Genomic DNA, 25,673 nt, shown 5'->3' with positions numbered 1-25,673 from the left:
CCCAGGCTGGTGGGTCCTCAAATGGTGGGGAGAGCGCGCGGCTCCTCGCCCGAGGACGTGACCCCAGCTTGACCCGGACGCTGGACCCCCGCAATCAGAGGCTCCTCACTCCCTGCCGGTCCTCGGAATATATGTTCCTTGGGCTTTACGTTCCGCCCACCGGTTCCATAGCGGGAGCCATTTTCAAAGGACACAGCCTTGGAAGAGTAATACGTTGCGCAGACCATCTGAAAACTGTGTGACTGAACCCATTAAGGACCCTATTTTTTTTTTAAAAAAATTTATTGATTTCAGAGAGGAAGGGAGCAGGAGAGAGAGAGAGAAACATCAATGATGAGAGAGAATCATTGATCGGCTGCCTCCTGCACGCCTCACACTGGGGATCAAGCCCCCAGCTCGGGCATGTGCCCTGCCAGAATTGAACTGCAACCTCCTGGTTCATAGGTTGATGCTCAACCCCCAAGCCACACCAGCTGGGCAAGGTCCCTATTTATTAAACGTCTATTTATTTTTTATTTATTAAACAGAATCTTAACGGTTTAAGATCCTGGTGGCTGGGTGAAGGGGCCTCATCTTGTGACACCCCACCCCCCCCACCCCCCCCACCCCCGCCCCAAGACAAACATCGTTTGCAAGTTCCCTCGGTTATTAAACTGCCACCCACCGCCTGGCCGGTGTGGCTGGGTGGCTGAGCATCCACCTATGAATCAGGAGGTTGCCGTTCAATTCTGGGTCAGGGCACATGCCCGGGCTGTGGGCTGGATCCTCAGGGTGGGGCGTGCAGGAGGCAGCCGGTCCGTGATTCTCTCTCATCATTGATGTTTTTATTTCTCTCTCCCTCTCCCTTCCTCTCTGAAATCAATACAAATATATTAAAAACAAAGTAAACTGCCACCCACCAACCTAAAGTGGTCTGCGTCTTTCTTCCATCTCTCCTTGCCCTCCACGTTCAGGAGGCCAGTTTCAGGTTTCACCCTGGGAACTCTTAAGTTTGTGAACCAACACATGTGAGTTTGGGGGAGACAGAAACATTCAGTTCCTAACACTCAGTTTGGGAATTTCAATACTTGAAATTACCAATTAGCAGAAATAAGAATATCTATTGGTACACAGTTGTAAATGTAATTGTTTTGAGAGAATGAATATAGACCTGCTTCAATTCTTTTATAATAATGCATTAATTACATAATGTAGCAAATTTTGAAAATACAGACATGACATACTTTATTTGTTTAATGAGCTTTTTAAACCAAAGCAAATCTGTCTATAAACATTTTAACTTCCTTTGCCTTTCTAGGAAGCATTAATCTTCCATTACTTTGAGGACATAGAAGTGTAATGTAAACATGTGTTTTGTGGTAGGAATAATTCTAACGTTGCCCCATCCTCACCATTCCTGTCCCTGGTTAGTCAATCAAACGCTAATCCAAGTACTGCTGTGAAGGGATTATGCAGATATATCATTAAAGTCTCAGGTCAATTGGCCTTAATATACAGGGATTATCCATATGGGTCTGCCCCCATCAGGGGAGCTCGTTAGAAGCAGGGTTTTCCCTGGTTGGTAGAAGGAGTCAGAGAGATTTGAAGCATGACAAAGACCTGATGCCCCCTTGCTGGCTTGAAGATGGAGGGGACCCAGGACCGAGAATGTGGGTGGCTTCTAGAAGCTGAAAGCAGTGCAGCAAGGAAACGGGGGCTTCAGTCCTACCCGAGGAACTGAATTGTCAACAACCTGAATGAGCTTGGAAGCTGACTGTCCCAGAGCCCAACCCAGCTGACACTCTGGTTTCAGACTTGTGACACCCTAAGCATAGAACTCAGCCGAGCCCACTAGGACTTCTGACCCAAGAGCTGTGAGCTAATAAATATATGTGGTGTGTAAGTTGCTAGCTCTGTGGGCATTTGTTATGCAACACTGGGAACCTAATACAGATTTCCAACTAAAATGTGTTTTGATTTTATGAACTAATGACTTACAAACTGGTTATACCCAGACTATATTATAAAAATTTGTGAACTAAAATCCACTAAAATTTTCTGCGTGGATTTAACAGAATAATATTTCTCTAGTAATTCTAAACATTGATATTCTTTGCATTGGCATGTTATATTTTCTGATATTTTAAAAATGCCTTTTGAGACTTTAATATAATGGTAAGTTCCCATGTATACCGAAAGATCTTAATATACTTAAGGGACTTGTATGCATCCATATAAGCATAACTAATGGACATAAGACACTGGGGGGTAAGGGCGGGCAGGGGTTTGTCAAGGGTGGGGGGGAAAAAGGACACTTATGTAATACCCTTTGTAATACTTTTAGCGAAAAAAAATAAAAATTAAAAAATAATAATAATAATAATATACTTAAGTTAGATTTAATTGAGTTTTTAATTAAGATTGTCTTTGTTTTAAATAATGTTACAATTTAAACATACTTTGATATGACAATATAGGTAATATTAAGATTATCTTAATATTATTATGTGTAGTGTAGTAACTAAGGTTTAAGATCATCATACCAGTTATAAGTGAGAGGAAGACTGAGAAAAATCAGAAAAGGGAAAAAAGTAATTGATAAGCTGTAATATTTGGATAATTTTTAAAACTGTAACCAATAGTTTGGGTACTCTTTCTTTCCAAGGTAAAAATGGCAAACCTTTTTACATGGGACTAGAGCCACCTGCAGCTTCTGACCATATGAAATGTCGTCACCTCCATATCTGTTTCTCCAGTTACTAGCATGGTCTTGGCCACGGGGCAGCTGAATGTGAGACTACAGCTTCTAGGGCAGAAAAAACACACTGCCCTTCTTTCCCTACTGAAGATACAACAATGACCTTTCTCCATAGGGCAAGTGATGGAACCAGGGTAGCTCATCCCCAAAACTAATTTCTTTCCCTCCTGAATACACTACTACCCTACATCTCATGGACTTACTTGCAGTTAAGGGGGTCAGGTGACTGAGTTCTTTCTGGCCGACAGAATGGAGGTGGAAATGATTATGCCTCTTCTTGGTGACCTAGAAAATCCTCCTGCAGGATATCCCGTTCTCCTTCACTGAACATCCTTCAGGGGGACAGTAATACCCAGTGTGATCTTGGAAGTCACATGTAGAAGATGCCAGGGCCTCCATCAGCAAGGGTCTCTGACTAATTCACGGAGGAGCGAACCACACCTCACACTCTGGATTGGAATGTATGTGAGAAGTAAACTATTAGGTTGAACAGCTGAGTTGGAACGTTTGTTTGTTATATGAACTACTACCAATAAATAGACAAGAAATAGAGACAATTATTTACAACCCTAACCTCTCCTTCATCGAAGAAGAGAGTTAAATAACAGGCACTAAAATTTTCTAGACACAGAGAAAAAAAATTAGCCTAATAACCATCATTGGCCACATCCACCCTCATAGGTTACTACCTAGGTAGATTGTGTGAGTCTAAATTTAAAAGTAAAAGAGCATTTGCCACAAAATTTTTAAAAATTGATTCATTATGAACTTATGTGTCAAATTTACAAAGACTTAAGTCAGGACCCCTACTCTGCTTTTTTCCCCATAGCATTTATCAGTCCCCTTTTCTTAAAATCACTGTATTGAGGTATAATTGACATACAAAAAGCTGTAGGTGCTGAAACCGGTTTGGCTCAGTGGATAGAGCGTCAGCCTGCGGACTGAAAGGTCCCAGGTTCGATTCCGGTCAATGGCATGTACCTGGGTTGCGGGCACATTCCCAGTGGGAGGTGTGCAGGAGGCAGCTGATCAATGTTTCTCTCTCATCGATGTTTCTAACTCTCTATCTCTCTTCCTTCCTCTCTGTAAAAAATCAATAAAATATATTTTTTTAAAAAGCTGTAGGCTGCCAAACCGGTTTGGCTCAGTGGATAGAGCGTCAGCCTGCGGACTGAAGGGTCCCTGGTTCGATTCCGGTCAAGGGCATGTACCTTGGTTGCGGGCACGTCCCCAGTAGGAGGTGTGCAGGAGGCGGCTGGTCGATGTTTCTCTCTCATCGATGTTTCTAGCTCTCTGTCCCTCTCCCTTCCTCTCTGTAAAGAATCAATAAAATATATTTTTTAAAAATTTAAAAAATAAATAAATAAAAATAAAAAGCTGTAGGTATTTAATATATACAACTTGATGGGTTTGGCGATAAGTAGCACCCGTGAAACCATCACCACAATCAAAGCCATAATTTTCTCCAACATAGCCCTAGCCGGTTTGGCTCAATGGAGAGAGCATCAGCCTGCGGACTAAAGGGTCCCAGGTTCGACTCTGGTCAAGGGCACGTACCTTGGTTGCAGGCTCCTCCCTGACCTGGGCCCTGGTGGGAGCTAGTGCAGGAGGCAACCAATCAATGTGTTTCTCTCACATCAATGTTTCTATCTTTCCCTCTCTCTTCCACTCTTCCTAAAAATCCATGGAAAAATATCCTCAGGTGAGGATTAACAACAACAAGTTTCTCCAACATATTACCTTCTAATATAGCATATAATTCACTTACTTGTGACATTTACTGCTTATCCTCTACCTCCCCTTACTTAATAATCCAACTTCCCCAGGACAGGAATCTTTGTTTTGTTCACAGACATACCTCAAGAGCCTAGAACAGGGCCTTGCAAATAGTTAGGGACAGATGCTCACTAGTACATACCTGCTGTCTGAGATATGAGTAATAACTTAAAATATGAGCAATAAACAAACAGTATAGGTCACATTCTGAAGATGATACCAACCACAATTATCCAGCAAAATAGCCTATATCCACTCGATTATGCCAAATAAAAAGTTAGGATCCACGTCTACCCTAGAGTGCTGATTGCAAGACACCAAAACAGCCGCACTGTGTCCCTGGATGTTCCTTGAATATACCCCGCATGCGCTCCTGCTCAGGGCCTTTGCACAGTAACAATTCCTTGTCACTAAAGTGACCTTTTCTTGCACATCCACATGGTTCCCTTCCTCGCTTTGTTCGGGTCTTCCATCAAATGTCACTAGGTGAGGCCTTCCCTGACTGCTTGTATTTAAAATCGAATACCCTCATCCCAGGAATTCCCTCTTCTCTTTTCCACAGGTTCAATGCTATCTAACATGTTACAAATGTTACATGTCTATTTGGGGTTTTTTTGTCCCCCCCTCCCCACACACACACACACTAGAACAGGGGTGGGCAAACTTTTTGACTCGAGGGCCACAATGGGTTCTTAAACTGGACCGGAGGGCCGGAACAAAAGCATGGATGGAGTGTTTGTGTGAACTAATATAAATTCAAAGTAAACATCATTACATAAAAGGGTACGGTCTTTTTTTTTTTTAGTTTTATTCATTTCAAACGGCCGGATCCGGCCCGCGGGCCATAGTTTGCCCACGGCTGCACTAGAACGTAACTTCCTTTGTGAATGGTCTTATGTCTTTAATTCACTGCTGAAATCCCAGGGCCTGGAATAACTGGCATATAGCAGTGCTCCATGAATATTTGTTGGATTAATACATAAATGATCAAATAAAAGAATGCTTAAACAATGTAGCTAAAACTTACAGTTAGAATAAGCTAGGACAGCTGGTCTCAAATATTTTTGGTCTCTGGACCCTTTTATCCTCTTAAAAATTATTGGGGACCTTAGAGAGCTTGTTTATGTAGGTTATATCTTTCAATAATTACTACATTTGAAATTAAAACTAAGAAATTGTAAATATTTATTTGATTTTAAATGTTTTTTATTGATTTGAGAAAGAAAGGGAGAGAAGGAAACATTGATAGGTGCCTTCTGTACACTCCCCAAACAGAGACCAAACCTGCAATCTGGGTATGTGCCCTGACTGAGACTCAAACCAGTGACCTTTTGGTGCACTGGACGATGCTCAACCAACAGAGCCGCAGCAGCTAGGGCTATTAATTGATTTTCAAATAGCAGTAATAAACTCATTACATGCAAACATAAATATATTATGAAAAATAAGTATATTTTGAAAAAACTGAATAAGAAAAGTGGCTATTTTAATTTCTGCAAATCTCATAGATTTAATGGAAGACATCAGTGTTCTCATATTTGTTTCTGTATTCATCTTGCTGCCATATGTTGTTATGGTTGAAATGTGTGTAGAGGGAGGAGTATTTTAATAGCCTTTTCAGATATTTGTGGATAGTCTTCTTTGATATTACACCAAAACTCAAACATGTGGTAGTTCCTTAAAGGTTAATTGTAACAAGGAATTTGAAACCATGTCAAAGGACTGTCTTGTACTCTGTTACATTAAAATGCATTGGCATATACTGTTCTTTAAATAAATCTATTACCCATCCATGACTTAGTCACTTCCTGCACTGATTCCTTAAAAAATATTGATTCAGAGTTATACAGATCTTCCAGATTTTGACGTTTCATTATACAATATAAAAATATCATATTCATTAATATCACCATTTATCAGAAAAGTTTTTAAAACCTGAGAAGCTTCAAACCCAGTGATGGATACACTTTGAATTTTATTTTATTGTTGCCAAAAATACTATCAGTTATTTTTCTTGAGTGACTGGCTCACTTGGACCATTTGTATTAATAAAAAAAAAAAATTGTCTAGCCCTAGCTGGTTTAGTTCAGTGGATAGAGCGTCGGCCTGCTGACTGAAGGGTCCCAGGTTCAATTCCAGTCAAGGGCACATGCCCAGGTTGCGGGCTCGATCCCCAGTAGGGGGCGTGCAGGAGGCAGCCAACCAATGATTTTCATCATTGATGTTTCTATCTCTCTCTCCCTCTCCCTTCCTCTCTGCGAAATCAATAAAAAGATATTTTTAAAAAACAAAGCTGAGAGCCAGCCTTAGAGAATGAGTCTAGCCGCTAGAGTCGCACTGGTGCACCGCGATGGAGTACACCCTCCGCCCTCAGGAATGACTCAGGACCATGAGCACCATGTGCTCAGATTGGTTTTTAATTTAGAATTGCTTTTACAGTAAACATTTTAAAAGAAAAAAATGTTTAGTCACTGTTATAGCAGTGCTCATTGGCTTGTTCAAAATGACTCCGCCCATAACTACACACATCTGCGTAAGTTTAATATAGTTACCTAAACATTTTAATTTGTAATTGAATATTCCTGTACTAACAAAAATTCACCCCAGTCCCAAGGTGTCACCTAATAACCAAACCACCGTCTGAGGTGAGAGCTTGTATCTTTTGACCTTCTTGCATTATCCCCCCTTGTTTATCTCCCCTATGCAAATTTTCACTTGCCTAAGGTAGGAACTTTGCTTAAATTTCATGGGTATTAGGGTCAACTCATAGCTAATAACAATGATGAACTTTCACAGGAAATGGAAGTAACTGAACCTGCTCAGGTGGGGGGTGGGGAGCAGGAAGGGGAAGGAGATGGGACACTCGCTGCTGCTGTATTCTCAGGAGACAATTTGCAGGTTCAATCCAACCAGGAAAAAAGCTGCACAAAATGATGTAATGGGTAACAGGGGACACACCTCTGTGAAGATGGCTCTATTCAATACATGGTTGGGGAAACTGGAAACATGTGTGAAAAAAATAAAACTAGACCACACTCTTCCACCATATACAAGAATAAACTCAAAATGAATTAAATTATTAAATGTAAGACTCGAAACCATAAAACTCCTAGAAGAAAACACAGGCAGTAAAATCTCAGACATTCAGAATTTCTCATAGCAATATATTTTTTCTTTTTTTCTTTTTTCTTTTCAATCCTCATGTGAGGATATTTTTTCATTGATTTTTCAGAGAGAAACACATCGATTGGTGGCCTCCTACACAGATCCTGACCCGAACCCGGGCCGGGGAGAAGCCTGCAACCAAGGTATGTGCCCTTGACCGGAATTGAACCCAGGGCCTTTCAGTCCACAGGCTGATGCTCTCTCCACTGAGCCAAACTGGTGAGGGCGCAATATTTTTTCTGATATAACTCCTCAGGCAAGGGAATCAAACGAAAAAATAAACAAATGGGACTACATCAAACTAAAAGGTTTTTGCACAGCAAAAGAAACCATCAACAAAATGAAAAGACAGCCCAGCCAGCTGTGGCTGAGCATTGACCTATGAACCAGGAGGATCCCAGTCAGGGCATATGCCCAGGTTGGGGTTCAATCCCCAGTAGAGGACATGCAGGAGGCAGCCAATCAATGATTCTCTCTCATCATTGATGTTTTTCTCTCTCTCCTTCTCCCTTCCTCTCTGAAATCAATAAAAATCTATTTTTAAGAAATGGTCAAGCAAGACCTCCCTGAGAAAGGAACCCTGCACTAAGGGCATGGTGACTCGGCTGCACGAAGACCTGGAGAACAGTCTTCAGAGCAGGGCACCAGCCTCTGCAAAGGCTGAGCAGGAGAAGAGCTGGTTCGGCAGAGTAGGGAGGGCTCCTTGGACTAAGACAGTGGTCGGCAAACTCATTAGTCAACAGAGCCAAATATCAACAGTACAACGATTGAAATTTCTTTTGAGAGCCAAATTTTTTAAACTTAAACTATATAGGTAGGTATATTGTTATTAACTTAATTAGGGTACTCCTAAGGCTTAGGAAGAGCCACACTCAAGGGGCCAAAGAGCCGCATGTGGCTCGCAAGCCACAGTTTGCCGACCACGGGACTAAGAAATAGGAACAGGAGGAGAATGGTGAGATGAGGCTGGAGGCTGGCCAGCTCAGGTGGACAGGGAGCAAGGAATAGCAATAGGAGCAAAACAACGGCCTCCCATTGACACACTAATGGCCAAAATGATCGTCTCCAATTGTGAACTCTACAATAAAATAGACCGCTGGAGATTTAAAATCGGGGGAGCCATTCCCCAGGGGCCAGGCCTTAAAGTTGACAGGTTAATTTTATTGGCCCTTTACTGCCATCTTCTGGTTATACACGGTATGCCCACACCAAAGTCGACACACTTAACATGGACATACACCCGACACTGTGTGACTCCGCTGCCCAGGACCAGACCAAAGCCCTCCTGATTCCTACTGGTGTCCTAAACTAGATTTAGGTCAAGGAACCTCACAAGGTACACAGAAATTGGCCTTAGAATGAGAAACTTACATTTACTCGATCAGCTGGCCCTGATACCAGAATAGGTTTTTCAAACATCCCCTACTAAAACTTAAACATAACGCCTGGGTCATGCCTGCCCACAACCTTTATTTTGCTACATTTTCCACCTATGGGGCATTCTACACCTTTGCAAAATGCTCTGAAGACACCTGTTCTTGCCAGTAAAGGCAACAGCACGCCGAGTTCCCCCTCCTCCTCCACATCCCCATACACCCGTTCTCACTCCTGCTGCCCTCCAATGCTCCAATAAAGGATGGTGGACAGACTAAGGACAGATAACTGGATGGGATCCTTTCATTATCTAGTGCCACCCCCACACACACCCGCATGACCCCAGATATGCTGATTTGGAATCCTGATGATCCTAATTTGCCTAAGGCAGAAACTTTGCCAAAATTCCACGGATACAAGAGCCGACTCGTAGCTAATAATGATGAACTTTCACAGGAGGTGGGGGTAACTATACCCAGCCTAGCAGACAATATGGCGTGGATAGTGAATCAGGGGCAGAGTAACTTAAAATGGACACACATGAGAAATATCCTCAAATGTATGTGGGCTGGTCCCTCCCCACCAAGTACTGTCACCCAGACCTACACTCCTGCTAACCCATGGGCGACTCCCTCCCCCCTGCCCCCTTCCCACACACCTACAATGGTGGGATTCAGCCACAATGGCCATGACCACGAACCGTCACTGTATGGCCTTTTTGTCATGCTTAGCTTTACTGGGGCTCATTTGTCAATGAAGGCCCAGCAAATTCCCAAGTGTATTAAACTCACCCTGACAGTGGTCCTAACAGAACTGGGCACAAATTTGGGACGGAACCTGGGCTTCCACTGAACCAGGAAGGGGGCGTCCTGGAGCCACAGAGCCACGGAGATTCAGGCTGGGGGTCAGTCTGGCATTTCTCGAGAAGTTTTGAGCCCCAGGTGCAGCCAGCATAGCTGCCCTCATATTAAGACAAAGTCCATTCCCCCAGCCACTGGCAAAGAGCAAATGCAGATCCAGCTTTATTGGTAAAAGGAAGTGGTGGACTTGGCTGGAATAGTCCCACCTGGCCCAAGTGGTAGCCCCAAACCAAAAGGACGGAGGGAGGAAAGGAGAGGCAGACGAGGAGGGTACCAATGGGAATATGGTCTTGGAAGGAGAAGACTCAGGCTCCGGGTGTGGGGAAGAGAGCAGGGAGGGAAGGGTGGCCATGGCCCTGCCATCTAGAAGGGTAGCAGCTCTTCCACGGGGATGTTGAGGATGACATCCATGTCTGGGGTGCACCTGGTAAGGAAGAGCAACGAGAGGTGTGAGAGGCCAAGTAGGGGTGCCTGGGTTGTAGATGGGGAAGCATGTCCTCAGGGGAGCCCTGCTCTCGAGAACACTGGTACTTATTTGGGGAGCCCCATCTGCAGCCTCGCAGCCCAACCGCGTAAGAATGCACACACACAAACACTCAAAAATAAAAAAGGAATGGGTCTGACAGGACTGGTGTTCCCCTACGGAGGTCTAAGGTCAAGAGGGAGCAGGAACTCAGCTCTAAGATGCTGGGCCCCTCAGGCGAGCGCTCTCTTTGAAGTCTGATGACGCCTTTGGAAACCTGGCTCTGTGTCACCTGTGTCTCCCACTTGCCCTCTCAGACCCTCGGTCCTCCTGTCGGCGCCTGGTGTCTCACTATGTGACAGACACCAGCTGGGCCTCCGTTTCCGCGATCAAAGCGGGGTAATGCCCTAACCGGTTTGGCTCGGTGGATAGAGCGTCGGCCTGAGGACTCAAGGGTCCCAGGTTCGATTCCAGTCAAGGGCATGTACCTTGGTTGTGGGCACATCCCCAGTAGGGAGTGTACAGGAGACAGCTGATGGATGTTTCTCTCTCATCAATGTTTCTAACTCTCTATCCCTCTCCCTTCCTCTCTGTAAAAAAATCAATAAAATATATTAAAATAAAATAAACTAGTCCATTCATTCATCTTTCACCAATATTTTTTTTTAAAGAAAAAGGGGGAGGGGTAATAATTCCGACCTCAGCCACTGGTAGGAACAAATGAGACCAGGCTGGTATGCAATAAACGCTCGTAAGGGGCAGGCATTATGCTTCCCACACAGTAGCAAGAGGCAGGCGAGATGCCCGGGAAGTAGCAGAATGATCACATACTTGGGTCTCCGAAGCAGAACGTCTGCAAACGCGATCTCTCGGGGTTCCTGGGTCTGGACTCGGAGCCGTTCCACCTCGGCCCTTAAATTGGGTATTTCCTCCTCAAACTCATTGACAAACTGAGAGGGACAGCAGGGGAGACTGAGAATCCATATGACCCCAACCAAAGGTAGGGAAGGGCAAAATGGGTGCAGAGTAGGGACTTGCGGGACTCCGGAGAGGGGCTGCTCTGGCAGGCAGGGCTGGCTCACAGATCAGTGACAACGCCTGGTGGCCCTGAGAAAGGTGAGGGGGCCCCGGAGAACGCATACAGGCTGCAGAGCAGAGGGCAGTGCTTGGTGATGAGGGTTAATGAGGCCGATGGAGATGGTGAAGGTAACTGATGAAGGTCATGGAAATTAACACAAAAGGGTGGTGATGGTGACGCTCATTAACACTGGTAATGAGAGGTGGTCAATGACAAGAATTAAGGGGTGGAGATAGGGGGTGGCTGGTGACCGCAAAATGTGGTTGCGTAGGCAATGCTTGGTGATGTTGCTAATGGGTCATGCCCAGCGATGTGGGTTTCTGAGGCAAGGCCTAAGCCGCCACCAATCCCCTTCTCAGATGAGGAGCAAGTGACAGTGATGGCACTGCAAGGAGAGAGGCCAACACGGGAGTCCGAGACTCCTGAGCACCAGGTCAGGACAAGCTTGTCTCCCGCAGGTGCCGGGGACTCCCCACCCCTCTGCTCCCTCGGCGGGGGAGGGGGGAGGGGACCATCGCCGCCCTGGCCACTCACTCTTCTGTACTTGTCCGTGTACTTCACCATGCTCTGGTTTTCCCGGGTCTTCTGCAGGAGAACGTCCTGAATGGGATGCTGGATTTTCTGTGAACGAAGGAGAGTCTGGCCCCACATGCCTCTTCCTGGGAAGCAGTGCATGCAGGGGGCCTGGAGGCCGAGGCTGGGAAGGCAAGCAGGGTTGGGTGCCGGCGCTGGCTACTCACCACCACCAGAGAGCCCAGCCGCTTTTTTCTCTTCATCTGAATCTGATCAGACAAAGACCCCAAGACCATCCGGCATATCTTATTGAAGTCATCCAACTCATCCTGGGGGGCAGCAGGCACATGTTGGCCACTGGCCCTGCCTCCCCCCGGGGCCGACAGGGCAAAGCCAGGGGCTCACCGACCTGCTGGTTGTCCTTCACCTGCTCCAGCTGGTGCAGAAGGTTGGCAATCTGGACCAACTTGACAGGATACTCATGGTCCATGTAAGTGCTCAGGAAATTCACTTCCTCCTGGGTCTTCTTGATCTTGTCATTCAGCTGCTCCACCTGCTGCTTCAGGTCTGGAGAAGTCAGGGGGAACAGGAGGCAGGATCCTCCCTCAAGGACCCCTCCCCCGGTCCTTAGCCAATGGATCGGGTTCTGGGCTGACGCGAGCTCACACGAGGCGGGGAGGTGGTGACAAGCTAAGGCCCCCGAGAGTCTTCCACCCACTGAAGAAGCAACACGGGGTAGGAAAGGGAAACTAAACTGGTGCACGATCCCGAGGCTAGTCCCAGCTCTGTCGACAACTTGCTATGTGACCCTCACCAAGACCTCCCTCCCTGGACTTCAGCCTCCTCGTACTCACACCTGCAACACAAGCCCAGGGAGATGGGGCAACACTGGCTCCCGAGACACAGCCACAGTAGGATTAAGACAAAGTCTATCCTGCCGTCCTCCTTGGCGGGGACCCCCGCTAGCTGATGCTTTCTGACGCACCACACTGTCCCTCTGCTCAGAAGGCTTCTAGTCTGCTCAGGGAAATGAAGCCACAGGCTCAGCAGGAGAGACAGCGGGAGACCTGGGACCTGGCCCGGGCCCCAACTCTCACAGCGAACTTGGCAGGAAACAGAGGCGGGCTTGGGCTGGATCTCGACCGCTAGCTGTATAACCTTCGGCAGGCTACTTCAATTCTCTTAGCCTCCGTTTCCTCATCTGTAAAATGGGAGACTATTCCCTCCCTCACAGACAGTTGCAATGACTGAGAGTGTGCTCATAAAAATGAAGACACATGGGACCTGGACCTGCTAAACACTCCATAAGCAAGCTATTAGCTCTGGATGTTAACAATCCCATCTGCCTCAGCAGGGAGAAGATGGGCCTGCTGGTTCCAGAACAGTAGGTACAAGGTGAGGGCCCTGCAGGTGACCTCCCCAGCGGGCCAGGGGAGGATCGAGGAGTTTGCCTCGTGGAGTCTTACAGCTCATCTTGAATTCCTCCTTCTCCTTCCACTCCTGCAGCTCACGCGTCATCTGCTGCAGCTTCTTCTTGTTGGAGTACCCCAAGCTGTTGATGATGGTCTGTGGGAGTGGTGGGGTGAGCTCGCCTCCTCCCCCCAACCCCCGTCCCCCAAGAGCATGGCCTCTCAGGGAATTCAGCACTGCCTCCTAGGAGTCCTCAAACCCAGTCCCACTCCCAGGCCCGGGAACCTTTCCACGGCTAGAAAGCAGTCACGTACTACCCTAACCGCTCCCAACGTTCCCCTTTCCTACCACCCAATCAGCCCCCACACACCCAGGCACACGGGCCCAAACCCAGGCAGCAGCCTCTACTCCCCTCTCTCACTCAAAATGTCACCAAGTGGTCTGGCTGTTATACCCAAACAGCACTCCCAGCCATGCCCTTCTCTCCATCCCTGCTGCCACTATCTTCCTCAGGTTTTCTCCATCTCCTGTCTGAATATGACAACAGCTACCCCTAACTGGTCCTCCCCTTTAAGTGATGCTCCACACAGCAGTCAGAAGGACCTTTCTTTAAAAACCACTGACTTTGTCCCTCTCCTATTTAGAACTTTCCAACGGCTCCCCTCTGCCCTGTAAACAAGGTCCAAACCCCTTACCCTGTCTGGCAAAGCCCCCTCCCCCGGCCTGGGCCAACCTCCTCTCTCCCTGATCCCTTCCTCAGGTCTTACTGTCTGGCCACACTAAGCAACATGTGGCTCCTTGAGTTGGCCATGCTCCTTCTCACCCAGGCCTTTTATGCCCATTTTCTCTGCCTGGGACACTTTTCTGCTCTCTACAGTTAACACCTGTGTCTGCATGTTTCAACCCCAGCACCACTTCCTCCAGGAAGCCTTCCCAATCCTCCCATGTCTGGGTTAGAGAGATCCACTAAGCTCTGCGCCCCTCATCCCCATCAGTACCCACAAATGGCTTTCTCACTGCCTGGGGCCCCACTAGAATGAGAGCTTGAGATCACTGTTTCCCAAGTACTCAGGGGAATGTATTAATTAATGTAAAAAATTTATTAATTCATCCATGACATAGGAGAGGGACAGTGACTTTAGGTCTGGAGAATATTCTACTAAGTTTCCTTGGGCCGAATAACGGCGTATTCCTTGGTCTCTGTTATAGATTGAATTGTGTGTTCCCACCCCACTCCAAATTCATATAGTGAAGCCCTAACCCCTAATGTGACTGTATTTGGAGATAAGGCCTTTAGGAAAGTAATGAAGGATAAATGAACAAACGGGTGGGGGCCTAGTCCAATAGGACTAGTGTCCTTATAAGAAGAGGAAAAGACGCCAGAGAGCTCTCTCGCTCCATGTGAGCACAGAGAAAAGGCCATGTGAGAACACAGCAGGACAGCCGTCCACACCCCCAGGAGAGAGACTTCACCAGACATCAGCCCCGCCGGCATCTTGATCCTACACTTCCAGCCTCTAGAACAGCGGTTCTCAACCTGTGGGTCGCGACCCCTTTGGCGGTCGAACGACCCTTTCACAGGGGTCGCCTAAGACCATCCTGCCTATCAGATATTTACATTATGATTCATAACAGTAGCAACATTACAGTTATGAAGTAGCAACGAAAATAATTTTATGGTTGGGTCACAACATGAGAACCTGTATTTAAAGGGCCAGAAGGTTGAGAACCACTGGGCTAGAACTATGAGAAAACACATTTTGGCTGTTTAAGCCACCTGGTCTGTGGTATTTTGTTACAGCAGCCTGATGAGCAGACCAACCGAGTTCACAAGATTCAATTTTCTCTTCATCTCACAGGCTCAGGTGAGCTCATTCCCTCTTCACCCTGGGCAGAGGGCAGTCAGAGAGGAGAATCACTTCTCCATTAAACCATTTTCTCCAACTCTTCTTCATCCTGAATTCCTGGGTCTCCTGTGAACGTTCAGCCTCTCACCACAGCTCACCTAGCCTCTCCTAAGGAGGCTGAGGACATTCCCTGGGCTCTCTGCAGTCACTCCCTCTTAACCCACGGACCGGAAGTGCCACCACTGGACGAGAGTGGTATCACAGCTGGTGGAAGGAACACAGACCCTGCTAGCTGGGTGACCTTAAACTGACCTTGACCAAGTCACCTAGCCTATGTTTCTGTTTCTTCATATGTAAAATAAAGATAATAATAATTCCCAGCCCACAGGGTTGTTGTAAGGCTGCTTGAGAATAGACAAAGCGCTTAGTATTGCACTGTGTAAGTATTTGCTGCTGGTGATGACAGCAGCTACCTTCTCTTGCACATCTACTGGGTGTGTGTACCAAGTACACCACAACCACCCTTTGGAATGGGTGCTATTGAGCCATTTTACACCACTCAGAGGTTAACGCAAAGTCTCTCAGCTAATAAGTACTGACGTTAGGATGAGCCCCCCCCCAATCCAGGTCTGATTCCAAAGCCCTGGTAGGTGGGGCCAAGTGTGTAAGAGATGTATCTTCCAGATGGAAGCAGCAGCTGTGCAATCAGCCGGGAGACCAGGAGAGGGCGCCAAAGCGCTCAGGAGGGCGGCATGGTGGGCGGGACCGAGGCGCAGAGGGCAGAGGCGGGGCTGCAGGGCCAAGGTGGAGCCTCACCCCAAAGATGTCCTGCTGCTGCAGCATCCCGCGTGTTTTCAGGGCTGAGCTGTCTTCCATGTCCTTGATGGTCGTGATCAGGTCTTGATTGAGCTTGATGAGAAAGCCCTCCTGCTTGCAGAGCTCCTGGAGTGCGGTTCGCCGGCTCCTGAGCAACGACTGTGGGCGGAGGGAGGAGGATGTGAGGTGGTGCAGCGCAGGGCGCGGCAGCCTGCGCATCCCGGAGCCCAGGGACCAATTCCCTCCGGCCGCACGCTCGCCCCCTAGTGGCCTCGACTGGTAAATGCAACCCATGCTGGGAGGCGGTTCCCCATTTTCAGCGGGTCACAGCACCGCCAACTATTTCATCCATTCTGAAATGCCCATTTTCCCATAATTTTACTTCTCTAAAGTAGGGATGCATCTTACAGTTGACGCCTGTCTCAATATACTTGACAAATATTTTATTAGTGAATAAATAAAATAAAGGTGCAACTTATTACCAATAGCTGCCTAAAATCACTGAAATATAGTAGTAATAATTATTATAATAGAAAATGCCCCAGGTAGGTAAAGAGGTGGCAGAGGTAATGGGCCATGTCTGGAGAAGCAGGGAGGCAGAGTGGATGATGATCGCTAACATTTTTCACCAGGCAGCTGAATCGAGTAATCTCTCATTTCATATAATGCCCCTGGGGAAATAGTGAGGGTCTAAGGCAGTGGTTCTCAACCTTCCTAATGCCGCGACCCTTTAATACAGTTCCTCATGTTGTGGTGACCCCCAACCATAAAATTGTTTTCCTTGCTACTTCATAACTGTAATTGTGCTACTGTTATGAATCGTAATGTAAATATCTGATACGCAGGATGTATTTTCAGGGGTCGCGAACCCTTACTGAGGGCTTAAGTCACACCCAGCAAGTACAAAAATCTACAATAATAACAGCAGTAACAATTGTTGAGGACCTACTATGGGTTGCACAGTGTGCCTCATTTGGTACATGGCACATGGTATCAGTTCATCCTCTAACAGCCCTATGTTTGCAACTCTATTTTATTGATAGGTGTAAGCTCAGACAGGTTAAGTGACTTGCCCAAAGTCACACAGCCAGGACGTGGGGTCACCACAACCGGAAAGGCGGACTTCTGACTATGCCTGTCTTTTCTCTACACTAAGACAAGGAACTGAATGGGCTTAAAGCTGCAAGGCATGGCTGAACCTCAAAGTGATTAAGACGTGTATGTCAGGCCAAGGCATACCTTGCTTCAAATCCCAGCTCTTGGCCCTAGCCAGTGTTTCTCAGTGGTTAGAGTAACAGCCCACACTCTGAGGGTCTTGGGTTCGATTCCTGGTCAAGGGCACATACTTGGGTTGCAGATTCTATTCCAGGCCCCCCAGTCAGAGCTCCTGCAGGAGGCAACCAAGCAATGTGACTCACACATCAATGTTTTTCTCTCTCTCCCCCTTCCCTTCCACTCTCTAAAAATCAATGGCAAATATCCTCAAGTGAGGATTGACAACAACAACAAAAATCCCACTCTGGCACTCACCACCTATGGGAAACTGGGCAAATTAGACTCCCAGAGCCCCACGATACTGATTTCAAACATAGATAACTGCTACCCACTCGGAGAGCTGCTGTAAAAAAAATCAGCGAGATCATATTCACAACCAAGCCACTTAGTAGCAAGTCTCACACACTCAGAGTGCACTCAGTGAACAGGAGCTGATGCTATTCTCACTGGCTCTCCCCCTCCCCCTCTGCCATACCTATGTGCCCTCTTCTTCGTTCCTTCTCTTTTCCCTTATTTCTCTGTCCTTTGCTAGAACCCCCCTCCCTTACTAGTCCTCAGCTTTCATATTCCTCAGATAATAGTAAGAGTAATAGGGCAGCCCTAACCGGTTTGGCTCAGTGGATAGAGCGTCAGCCTGTGGACTGAAAGGTCCCATGTTTGATTCCAGTCAAGGGCATGTACCTTGGTTGCAGGCACATCCCCAGTAGGGAGTGTGCAGGAGGCAGCTGATCAATGATGTTTCTCTCTCATCGATGTTTCTAACTCTCTATCCTTCTCCCCCTCCCTTACCCTCTGGGGGAAAAAAAATCAATGAAATATACATATTTTTAAAAAGAGTAATAGGGCAAACCTATTATGTGCCCAAGACTGTGTTAAGCACATTATACGCACTATCTCAGTTGGCACTATTATTCGTCCCACTTTACAGAAGCAGAAACAGTGAGAGAGGTTCAGTAAGTTATCCAAGGTCACACACAGTAGAGCTGTTGCCCTTGAAGTCTGGCTCCTAACCACTCCACAATCTTTTTGTTGTTCTTACTCCTCACCCCAGGAGATTTCTTCTATTGATTTTTAGAGTGGAAGGAAGGGATGGAGAGACAGAGAGAGAGAAAGAAGAGAGCACATTGATGTGAGAGAGACACATCGATTGGTTGCTTCCCGCACATGCCATGACCGGGGCCAGGTATGATCCTGCAACCTCACTATGTGCCCTTAACCGGGAATCAAACCCATGCACCGATGCTCTAACCATTGAGAACACCAGCCAGGGCCCACTCCACTATCTTGCCTCCACATCTCCACACCAAAATACCCAAATATGGCCCACAGGGACCAGAGCGTCTTGTGAAAGATGCCGGTCTCCAAGTCTCAGGTCCACTAAGCCAGCATCACTGGGGTTGGCATCAGGAATCTCACTTTTAACACACCCCACTTCGGGCCGACGCTCTATCTACTGAGCCAAACCGGCTAGGGCTCCCAGTGACTTAGATACACTACAGACCTCTGCCCTAGAAATGGATTTTCTCTGACCACCAGATCTAGAGTAGAAACCCTTCTTCGCTTCCTTCCTGACCCTTACTCCAATCTGTAATTACTAATTATAGTTTATAATTATGTCTCCCCTTTTCCAATGTATTTTTGTCCTAGGACTTATCACCAATCAACATAACAGATATTTTTGTTATTACCTTGTTTCCTGTGTCCCCCACTAAAATGTCACAGCCAGCCCTAGCTGTTTGGCTCAGAGGATAGAGTGTCGGCCTGTGGTCTGAAGGGTTCCCAGGTTCGATTCCAGTCAAGGGCACATGCCCGGGTTGAGGGCTCAATCCCCAGTGTGGGGTGTGCAGGAGGCAGCCAGTCAATGATTCTTTCTCATCACTGATGTTTCTATCTCTCTCTCCCTTCCTCTCTGAAATCAATAAAAGTATATTTTTAAAAATAAAAAAAATAAAAATAAATAACATAAAATGTGACAGCCAGCACATGGGACATTACCAAGAGCTCCAGAAGTATGGGTTGAATACACTGATGAGGACCTATTCCCTGGGTTTTTAACATTCATTTATCACCCTAGCCAGTTTTGTTCAGTGGTTAGAGCGTTGGCCCACAGACTGAAGGGTTGTGGGTTTGATTCAGGTCAAGGGCACATGCCTCTGTTGCAGGCTCAATCCTCCACCTGGTCTGGGCAAGTGCAAAAGGTAACTAATCGATGTGTCTCTCTCACATTGATGTTTCCTCTCTCTGTGTCTCTCCCTCTCCCTTCCACTCTCTCTAAAAATCAATGGAAAAAATATTCTCAGGTGAGGATTAACCACAACTAAAAAATAAATAAAATCCACTTATTGTTTCTCCCCACTAAAGTGCAAGCCCCATAACAGTACAAATTCTTAGTGCCATGTTCATGGTTGGGTCCCCAACACCAGCCATGGTGCCTAGCACACAGTAGGCACTCTCTCAAGCATTGTGGATTGAATACATAATTGTCCTGAGGCTAAGAGGCAGAGTAGGATCCTACTCCACCTCCAAGAACAAACCAATGGGTAGTCTGTGCTCCCTTCCTGTTTCCCCTCGTCTCCCCAAGTCCATTCTCCACAGCAGCAGCGCCCCAAGGACTCCTGTGAAAATCTGTCAGATCACTTCCCTGCTCTACTCATAAGCCTCCTGGGTCTTCCTGTCTTACTCATCATAAAAACACAAAGTGTAATCATGGACTACAGGGCCGTATACAAGCTTTCCCCCTTATCCTCGCATCCCAACATCTTTCCCCCTCATCAACTGCTCCAGCCACACTGACCTCACACCAACCGCAGAGCCTCCGCACTAAGGTTCCTCTACTTGAAACCTTCCTCCCTCAGATATTACCCCCCTCAGCAGCCTTCCCTGACCACCCCATCTAAAACAGTCACAGTCGCTCCCTCCTCGGTGCCTCTCTAGCCCTCTAACCTTATCTTTATGCCTCCTCATAGCAGTTAGCATCACCACACATCTATATATACAAAAGCCTAGTATGCAAAGTGTCCCCTCGGGAGTTTGACCGACCCAGAGTTTGATCGCTCACTATGACTTGTGCTGACCACCAGAGGACGGTGCGTAACAAAGGGAGGCCATGGCCGGCAGCTACTAGGGACCCTACCCGTGCACAAATTTCGTGCACTGGGCCTCGGTATTACATATTTGTCTTGTTTACTGTCTGTCTCCCCCAGTAGAATGTGAGCTACCTAATGTCAGAGGCCAAATCACGGGTGAACCCCCACGCTTAGAACAGGGCTTGGCACATGGGTGTTCCATAAATATGTGTTGACTAAGTAAACAAATGAATGACTACAAGAGACAGTATCAGAAATCGGTAGCACAGGTTTTAGAGCCAAATTGTCCAAGTTCACGTTTTTTATCAAACAAAAATACATGAACACTTCTAAAGTCAGGATAAAAATAACATCGGAAATATGAGTTTCTCCTTTAAGAATGCTGGGCGGCCTCTAAATCATTTTGGAAAACTGAAGGTTAGCGGGGGAGGTTGGGGGTTAATGGGGGGAATGAGGACACATTTGTAATACCTTAACTAATAAAAAAAAACTGAAGGTTAAAGGGGTAAAAAGGTTTCAAAGCAAATACATTTTCCCCTATTTCTTTGTACAGCAGTCATTGCTCGTTGAGCTATTAAACACTTTCCTGGAGAAGTTAAGAATTCCTCTATAGTATTCGATCGTACTTACAGTATTTAATATTTTACTTCTTGCTGTAGACATGAAAGCCCCCTCCTTCTTTTAGTCATTTCAAATATTTTGAAACATTGTCCCAAACCATGTAAAACAATGGACGATGAGAAAATTAATTATCCAAAATTGTGTCAGCTGATGTATAAAAATGAATCGTAAGCTTCTAAGCCTTGTTTCAAAATGCAGTGTATTCCATGAAAGGAATTTACTGGGAATGTTTAAATGAATAAGAAGGGATTCTGATGGTTTTCCAGAAGTGCCCGGCGCATGTTTGCTACCGCCATCCCCATGCCCCTGCCCTGGGGGCCCCAGCACCTTGGGAGGATGCTCCAAATACCCTCATTAGCCGGAGCTTGATCTTCCCAGAGTCCAACTTCCCTCTGCACGGGTCTTGTGGATTCCCCAGCTGGCATGTCATCAACGTGGGAGACTTGGAATGCCCTAGGGCATGGTACAGGGCAGAGAGAGTAGGGGGTATAAGCAGGCCTGGGTCAGGTCCCAAGGAATGCACCATCCATGAGAGATGGTCCAAGCCCCGGCCCTAGCCACGGACAACTTTACAATGTGTGACAGTGAGACAAAGGATGAAATGCATATCCCTCAGTAAAGCCCAGGCAACTTCCACATACCCAGTGACTGTGGGTACGAACAGAGAGGGGGGAGAGGAACAGGAAACAGCCATGTGCCCCCAATCTCTCCCACCAACCCGGCCAAAGGCAAGCTCAAACAGGGTAAGGGTCAAGAGCAAGAACTAATGAGCCAGGCCGCCTGGGTTTGAATCCAGGCTCTGCCTTGTATCAGCTGTGTGACCTTGGACATGAATCAGGATCTCTCTGTCCCTCAGTTGCCCCATCTGCAAAATAGAAATCATCATCATGCCTACCTGACAGGTTGTCATGGAAATTAAAGAAGAAGTTACTACATTTTAAAGTGTTTGGAAGAGCACCTAACATGCACTGAGTACTGAGTACACATCAATTAGCTGTCACTGTTATAATGACCTGAGCACTGGGATCAGGACCACGCCATCGGCACAGAAGCTACACAGAACTCCAACTGGCTGTCTCTGAAATACCTATAAAAGCGGTGTGGTCCTGCCAGAAAAGGAATATAGGAGAATAATTCGGATCAAAATAGGGCATGTGGAGGGCATGTCCTGAGAGTCGCTGGGTCCTCTCGGCAAGTCCTGCACGCAGGGCATGAGACAGGCCACCGGAACGCTGCAGCCCCAACCAGAGCCCCTGCCTCCGTGCAACACAGTTCACTTCAGAAAAATACTCCTTCTTTAATGAATCAATACCCTCAGCCCTGGGAAAGTTTAATATTAAGTATTAAAGTAAAGAAGTAAGGTAAAATAATTTTGTGTGAACGTCAGGAATTATCTGTACAGTACCCGGTCCCCTGCCCTCCGCCGCCATCCACAGTTTAACTTTCTGTAGTTTCAGTTACCCACAGTCAACCATGGTCCAAAAATATATAATGGCAAATTCCAGAAATAAACAACTGGTAAGTGATACAGTGCCCACTGTTCTGAGAAGCGTGATGAAATCTCACTCCATCCTGACCATCCCGCTCAGGGCGTGAAGCGTCCTTCTGTCCAGCATCTCCACACGGCACATGCCCCTGCCCGTTAGTCGCTGAGCAGCCATCTGGGCGACCAGGGCCACTGTGGGTGTCACAGTGGGTGTTCAAGTCATGCTCACCTCACTTCACAATGGCCCCAAAGCACTAGAAGTGATGCTGCCGATGCAGATGTGCCAAAGAGAAGCCATGTAGTGCTTCCTTTAGGTGAAAAGATGAAAATTCTCATCAAGGAAAGAAAAAAAAATCGTATGCTGAAGCTTCTAAGGTCTATAACAACGAATCTTCTGTCCAGGAAATTGTGAAGAAGAAAAAATAAATCTGTGCTGGTTTTGCTGTCACACCTCAGGCTGCACAAGGTACAGCCACCGTGCATGGTCACCACTCAGTCAAGATGGAAAAGGCATTAAATTGGGGGTGGAAGACATGACATCACCGTGGCTCAATGATCCTCCTTCTGACATATCATCAGGTCGGTAGTAGACAAATGCTACCTCAAAAAGCCTACTTCACTCACCTCACTACACCTCATCACGTAGCATTGTACCATCTCACATCATCGCAAGAAGAAGGGTCAATAATTGGAGAGAGACCACAGTCACATAACTTTTAATACAGTATATTGCTTGATTGTTCTCCTTTGTTTTCCTTTTTTTCATAGCATAGTCATTCTCTGCGTTTCTCAGGAAAATCACCCAATCCAGTTTCCAGGTCCCTCAGGGGCTAATCCTTGGCTAAGTAAGGACCAGCTGAATGTATACACTTAGGATTAGACATATGTATCTACTCTTAAGGCAAATCATGATCCAAAGGTCATAATTACAGGGAATGATATTTTGGTCTCAATAAAACAAAGATCCTTCTAACCACAGGGCTGTCTAGTCCCAGAATGGGCTGCGCACGTGAGGGCAGGCACTGGTGGGTGGCAGGCTCCCATCCCTGCAGCAGTTCCCATGCAGGTCTAGTGTCCACCTGTCAGGGACGGGGGTCACCTTGGCCTCTGACTCTGCTTCCAACTCCTCCAGATTTTAGGGGTTGTGTTGTTGTTTTTTGCATTTTCCTAGAAACTTTTTGCTATGCATTGACATAGTAAATATAACGTAAGTAAATAAATATGGGGTTAAAAAACAATTAGGCTCGCCCAGCCAGCATGGCTCAGTGGTTGGGCATCAACCTATGAACCAAGAGGTCACGGTTCAATTGCCGGTCAGGGCACATGCCGGGTTGTGGGCTCGATCCCCAGTGTGGGGCGTGCAAGAGGCAGCGGATCATGATTCTCTCTCATCATTGATGTTTCCATCTCTCTCTCCCTCTCCCTTCCTCTCTGAAAATAAAATAAAAATAAATACAAATATATATTTAAAAAATAATAATTAGGCTCTTTCCATTCAAGACCATATTGTGTTTTGTCCCTTATTACCTATCATGGAAATGGCCACGTGCGTAGCTGTGTTGCGACATAGTCTAGCTTGCTACATACTCTGGCACTTGTAGTTGCTTGTCATAATACCCAGCCAGGTAGCTGCCTCTCACCATAGTAGCTGCTGATCACTGATTTTTCTACTTTATTAGTAGTAATTATTGTTTTGTTTTAAATATATTTTTATTGATTTCAGAGAGGAAAGGAGAGGAAAAGAGAGATAGAAACATCAATGATGATGCCCTAGCTCATGTGGCTCAGTGGATAGAGCATCCGCCCGCAGACTGAAGGGTCCCAGGTTCGATTCCGACCAAAGGCACATGCCTGGGTTGCAGGCTCAATCCTCCCCAGTAGGGGACATGCCGCAGGCAGCCAATCAATAATTCTCTCTCATCATTGATGTTTCTATCTCTCTCTCTCCCTTCCTCTCTAAAATCAATAAAAAAATATATGTATATATAAAAAATATAAGATTACCCATATTTAGAAGTTTATTTTATTAGATGTACAAAAACTGTTTAAATACCCAATGGTTTTTGTTAATCAGATAAGTGAACTATTTAGAAATGAAAATAAATATACTAAATTTTTAAATGGGGCTTAAAGGACATAGGAGAATTTAATTAACCAAGTTCCAAAATCCCTCTTAAAAGTATTTATAAAAATAATGAGATTTGTAAATTGAACTTCAGTACTTAGAAAGATCTGCAGCTTTAATAATGGTTATTTCTTTTCATTAATGGTAGCAGCCCTGATTTATCTTTTCTTTTTAATTAAACTTTTTTTTAATCCTCACCCAAGGATATTTTTCTATTGTTTTTTAGAGAGAGTGGAAGAGAGAGGGAAAGACAGAGAGAAATATCCAAGTGAGAGAAACACATTGACTGGTTGCCTCCTGCACACACCCTGACCAGGGCCCGGGCAGGGGAGGAACCTGCAACCGAGGTATGTGCCCTTGACCAGAATCGAACCTGGGACCCTTTGGTCCGCAGTCTGACGTTCTATCCACTGAGCATAACCAACTAGGGCTTAATTAGACTTTTTATTTTGAGATAAGTTCAGGTTACATGCAGTTTTAAGATTACAGAGAAATCCTGTGTACCCTTAACTCAGTTTCTCACAATGGTAGCATTTTGCAAAACTAAGTACAATGTCACAACCAGGATGTTAACATTAAGAAGGGCAAGATTAAACAGAAAAGAAAAAAAAAGAAGGAAAAAAGAAGGGCAAGATAGCCCAGCCAGCGTGGCACAGTGGTTGAGTGTCGACCTATGAACCAAGGGGTCACAGTTCAATTCCCAGTCAGGGCACATGCCCAGGTTGTGGACTCAATCCCCAGTGTGGGGTGCGTAGGAGGCAGCCAATCAGTGATTCCCTCTCATCATTGATGTTTCTATCTCCCTCTTCCTTCCTCTCTGAAATCAATGAAAACTTTTTGTTTAAAGGGCAAGATAGTTCCCTAACCACAGGATCACTCATGCTGCCTTTTACAGCTACGCCCACTTCCCTCGCCTTACCATCCTCTTCCCACCTCTGTCCCTAACTGCTAGCAATCACTAATCGTCTCTGCATTTCCATAATTGTGTCATTCCCAGAACATCATATAAATGGAATCGTAGTATGTATCTGGGATTAGCTG

General features: G+C 46.2%; 1 protein-coding gene across 1 annotated transcript in view; it reads right to left on the bottom strand.

Annotated features, from left to right (window-relative positions):
• Positions 1–10,179: 10,179 nt before the first annotated feature.
• CUNH20orf96 (chromosome unknown C20orf96 homolog) overlaps positions 10,180–25,673 on the bottom strand; it is a 28,556-nt gene continuing 13,062 nt past the window's right edge. The window contains exons 3-10 of the mRNA XM_070421476.1: positions 21,371–21,474; positions 16,040–16,198; positions 13,433–13,532; positions 12,376–12,533; positions 12,194–12,295; positions 11,988–12,074; positions 11,207–11,325; positions 10,180–10,336 (exon numbers count right to left, since the gene is read on the bottom strand). Of these exons, the coding sequence (XP_070277577.1) occupies positions 10,276–10,336; positions 11,207–11,325; positions 11,988–12,074; positions 12,194–12,295; positions 12,376–12,533; positions 13,433–13,532; positions 16,040–16,198; positions 21,371–21,474 (890 nt within the window). The 3' untranslated portion in view covers positions 10,180–10,275. The remainder of the gene's footprint in view (positions 10,337–11,206; positions 11,326–11,987; positions 12,075–12,193; positions 12,296–12,375; positions 12,534–13,432; positions 13,533–16,039; positions 16,199–21,370; positions 21,475–25,673) is intronic.

This window comes from Myotis yumanensis, unplaced genomic scaffold (genome assembly GCF_028538775.1).
Source record: "Myotis yumanensis isolate MYYU_CA2020_CCGP unplaced genomic scaffold, mMyoYum1.0.hap1 SCAF_7, whole genome shotgun sequence".
Taxonomy (NCBI): Eukaryota; Metazoa; Chordata; class Mammalia; order Chiroptera; family Vespertilionidae; genus Myotis; species Myotis yumanensis.
This window is presented reverse-complemented; position numbering and strand designations above follow the sequence as displayed.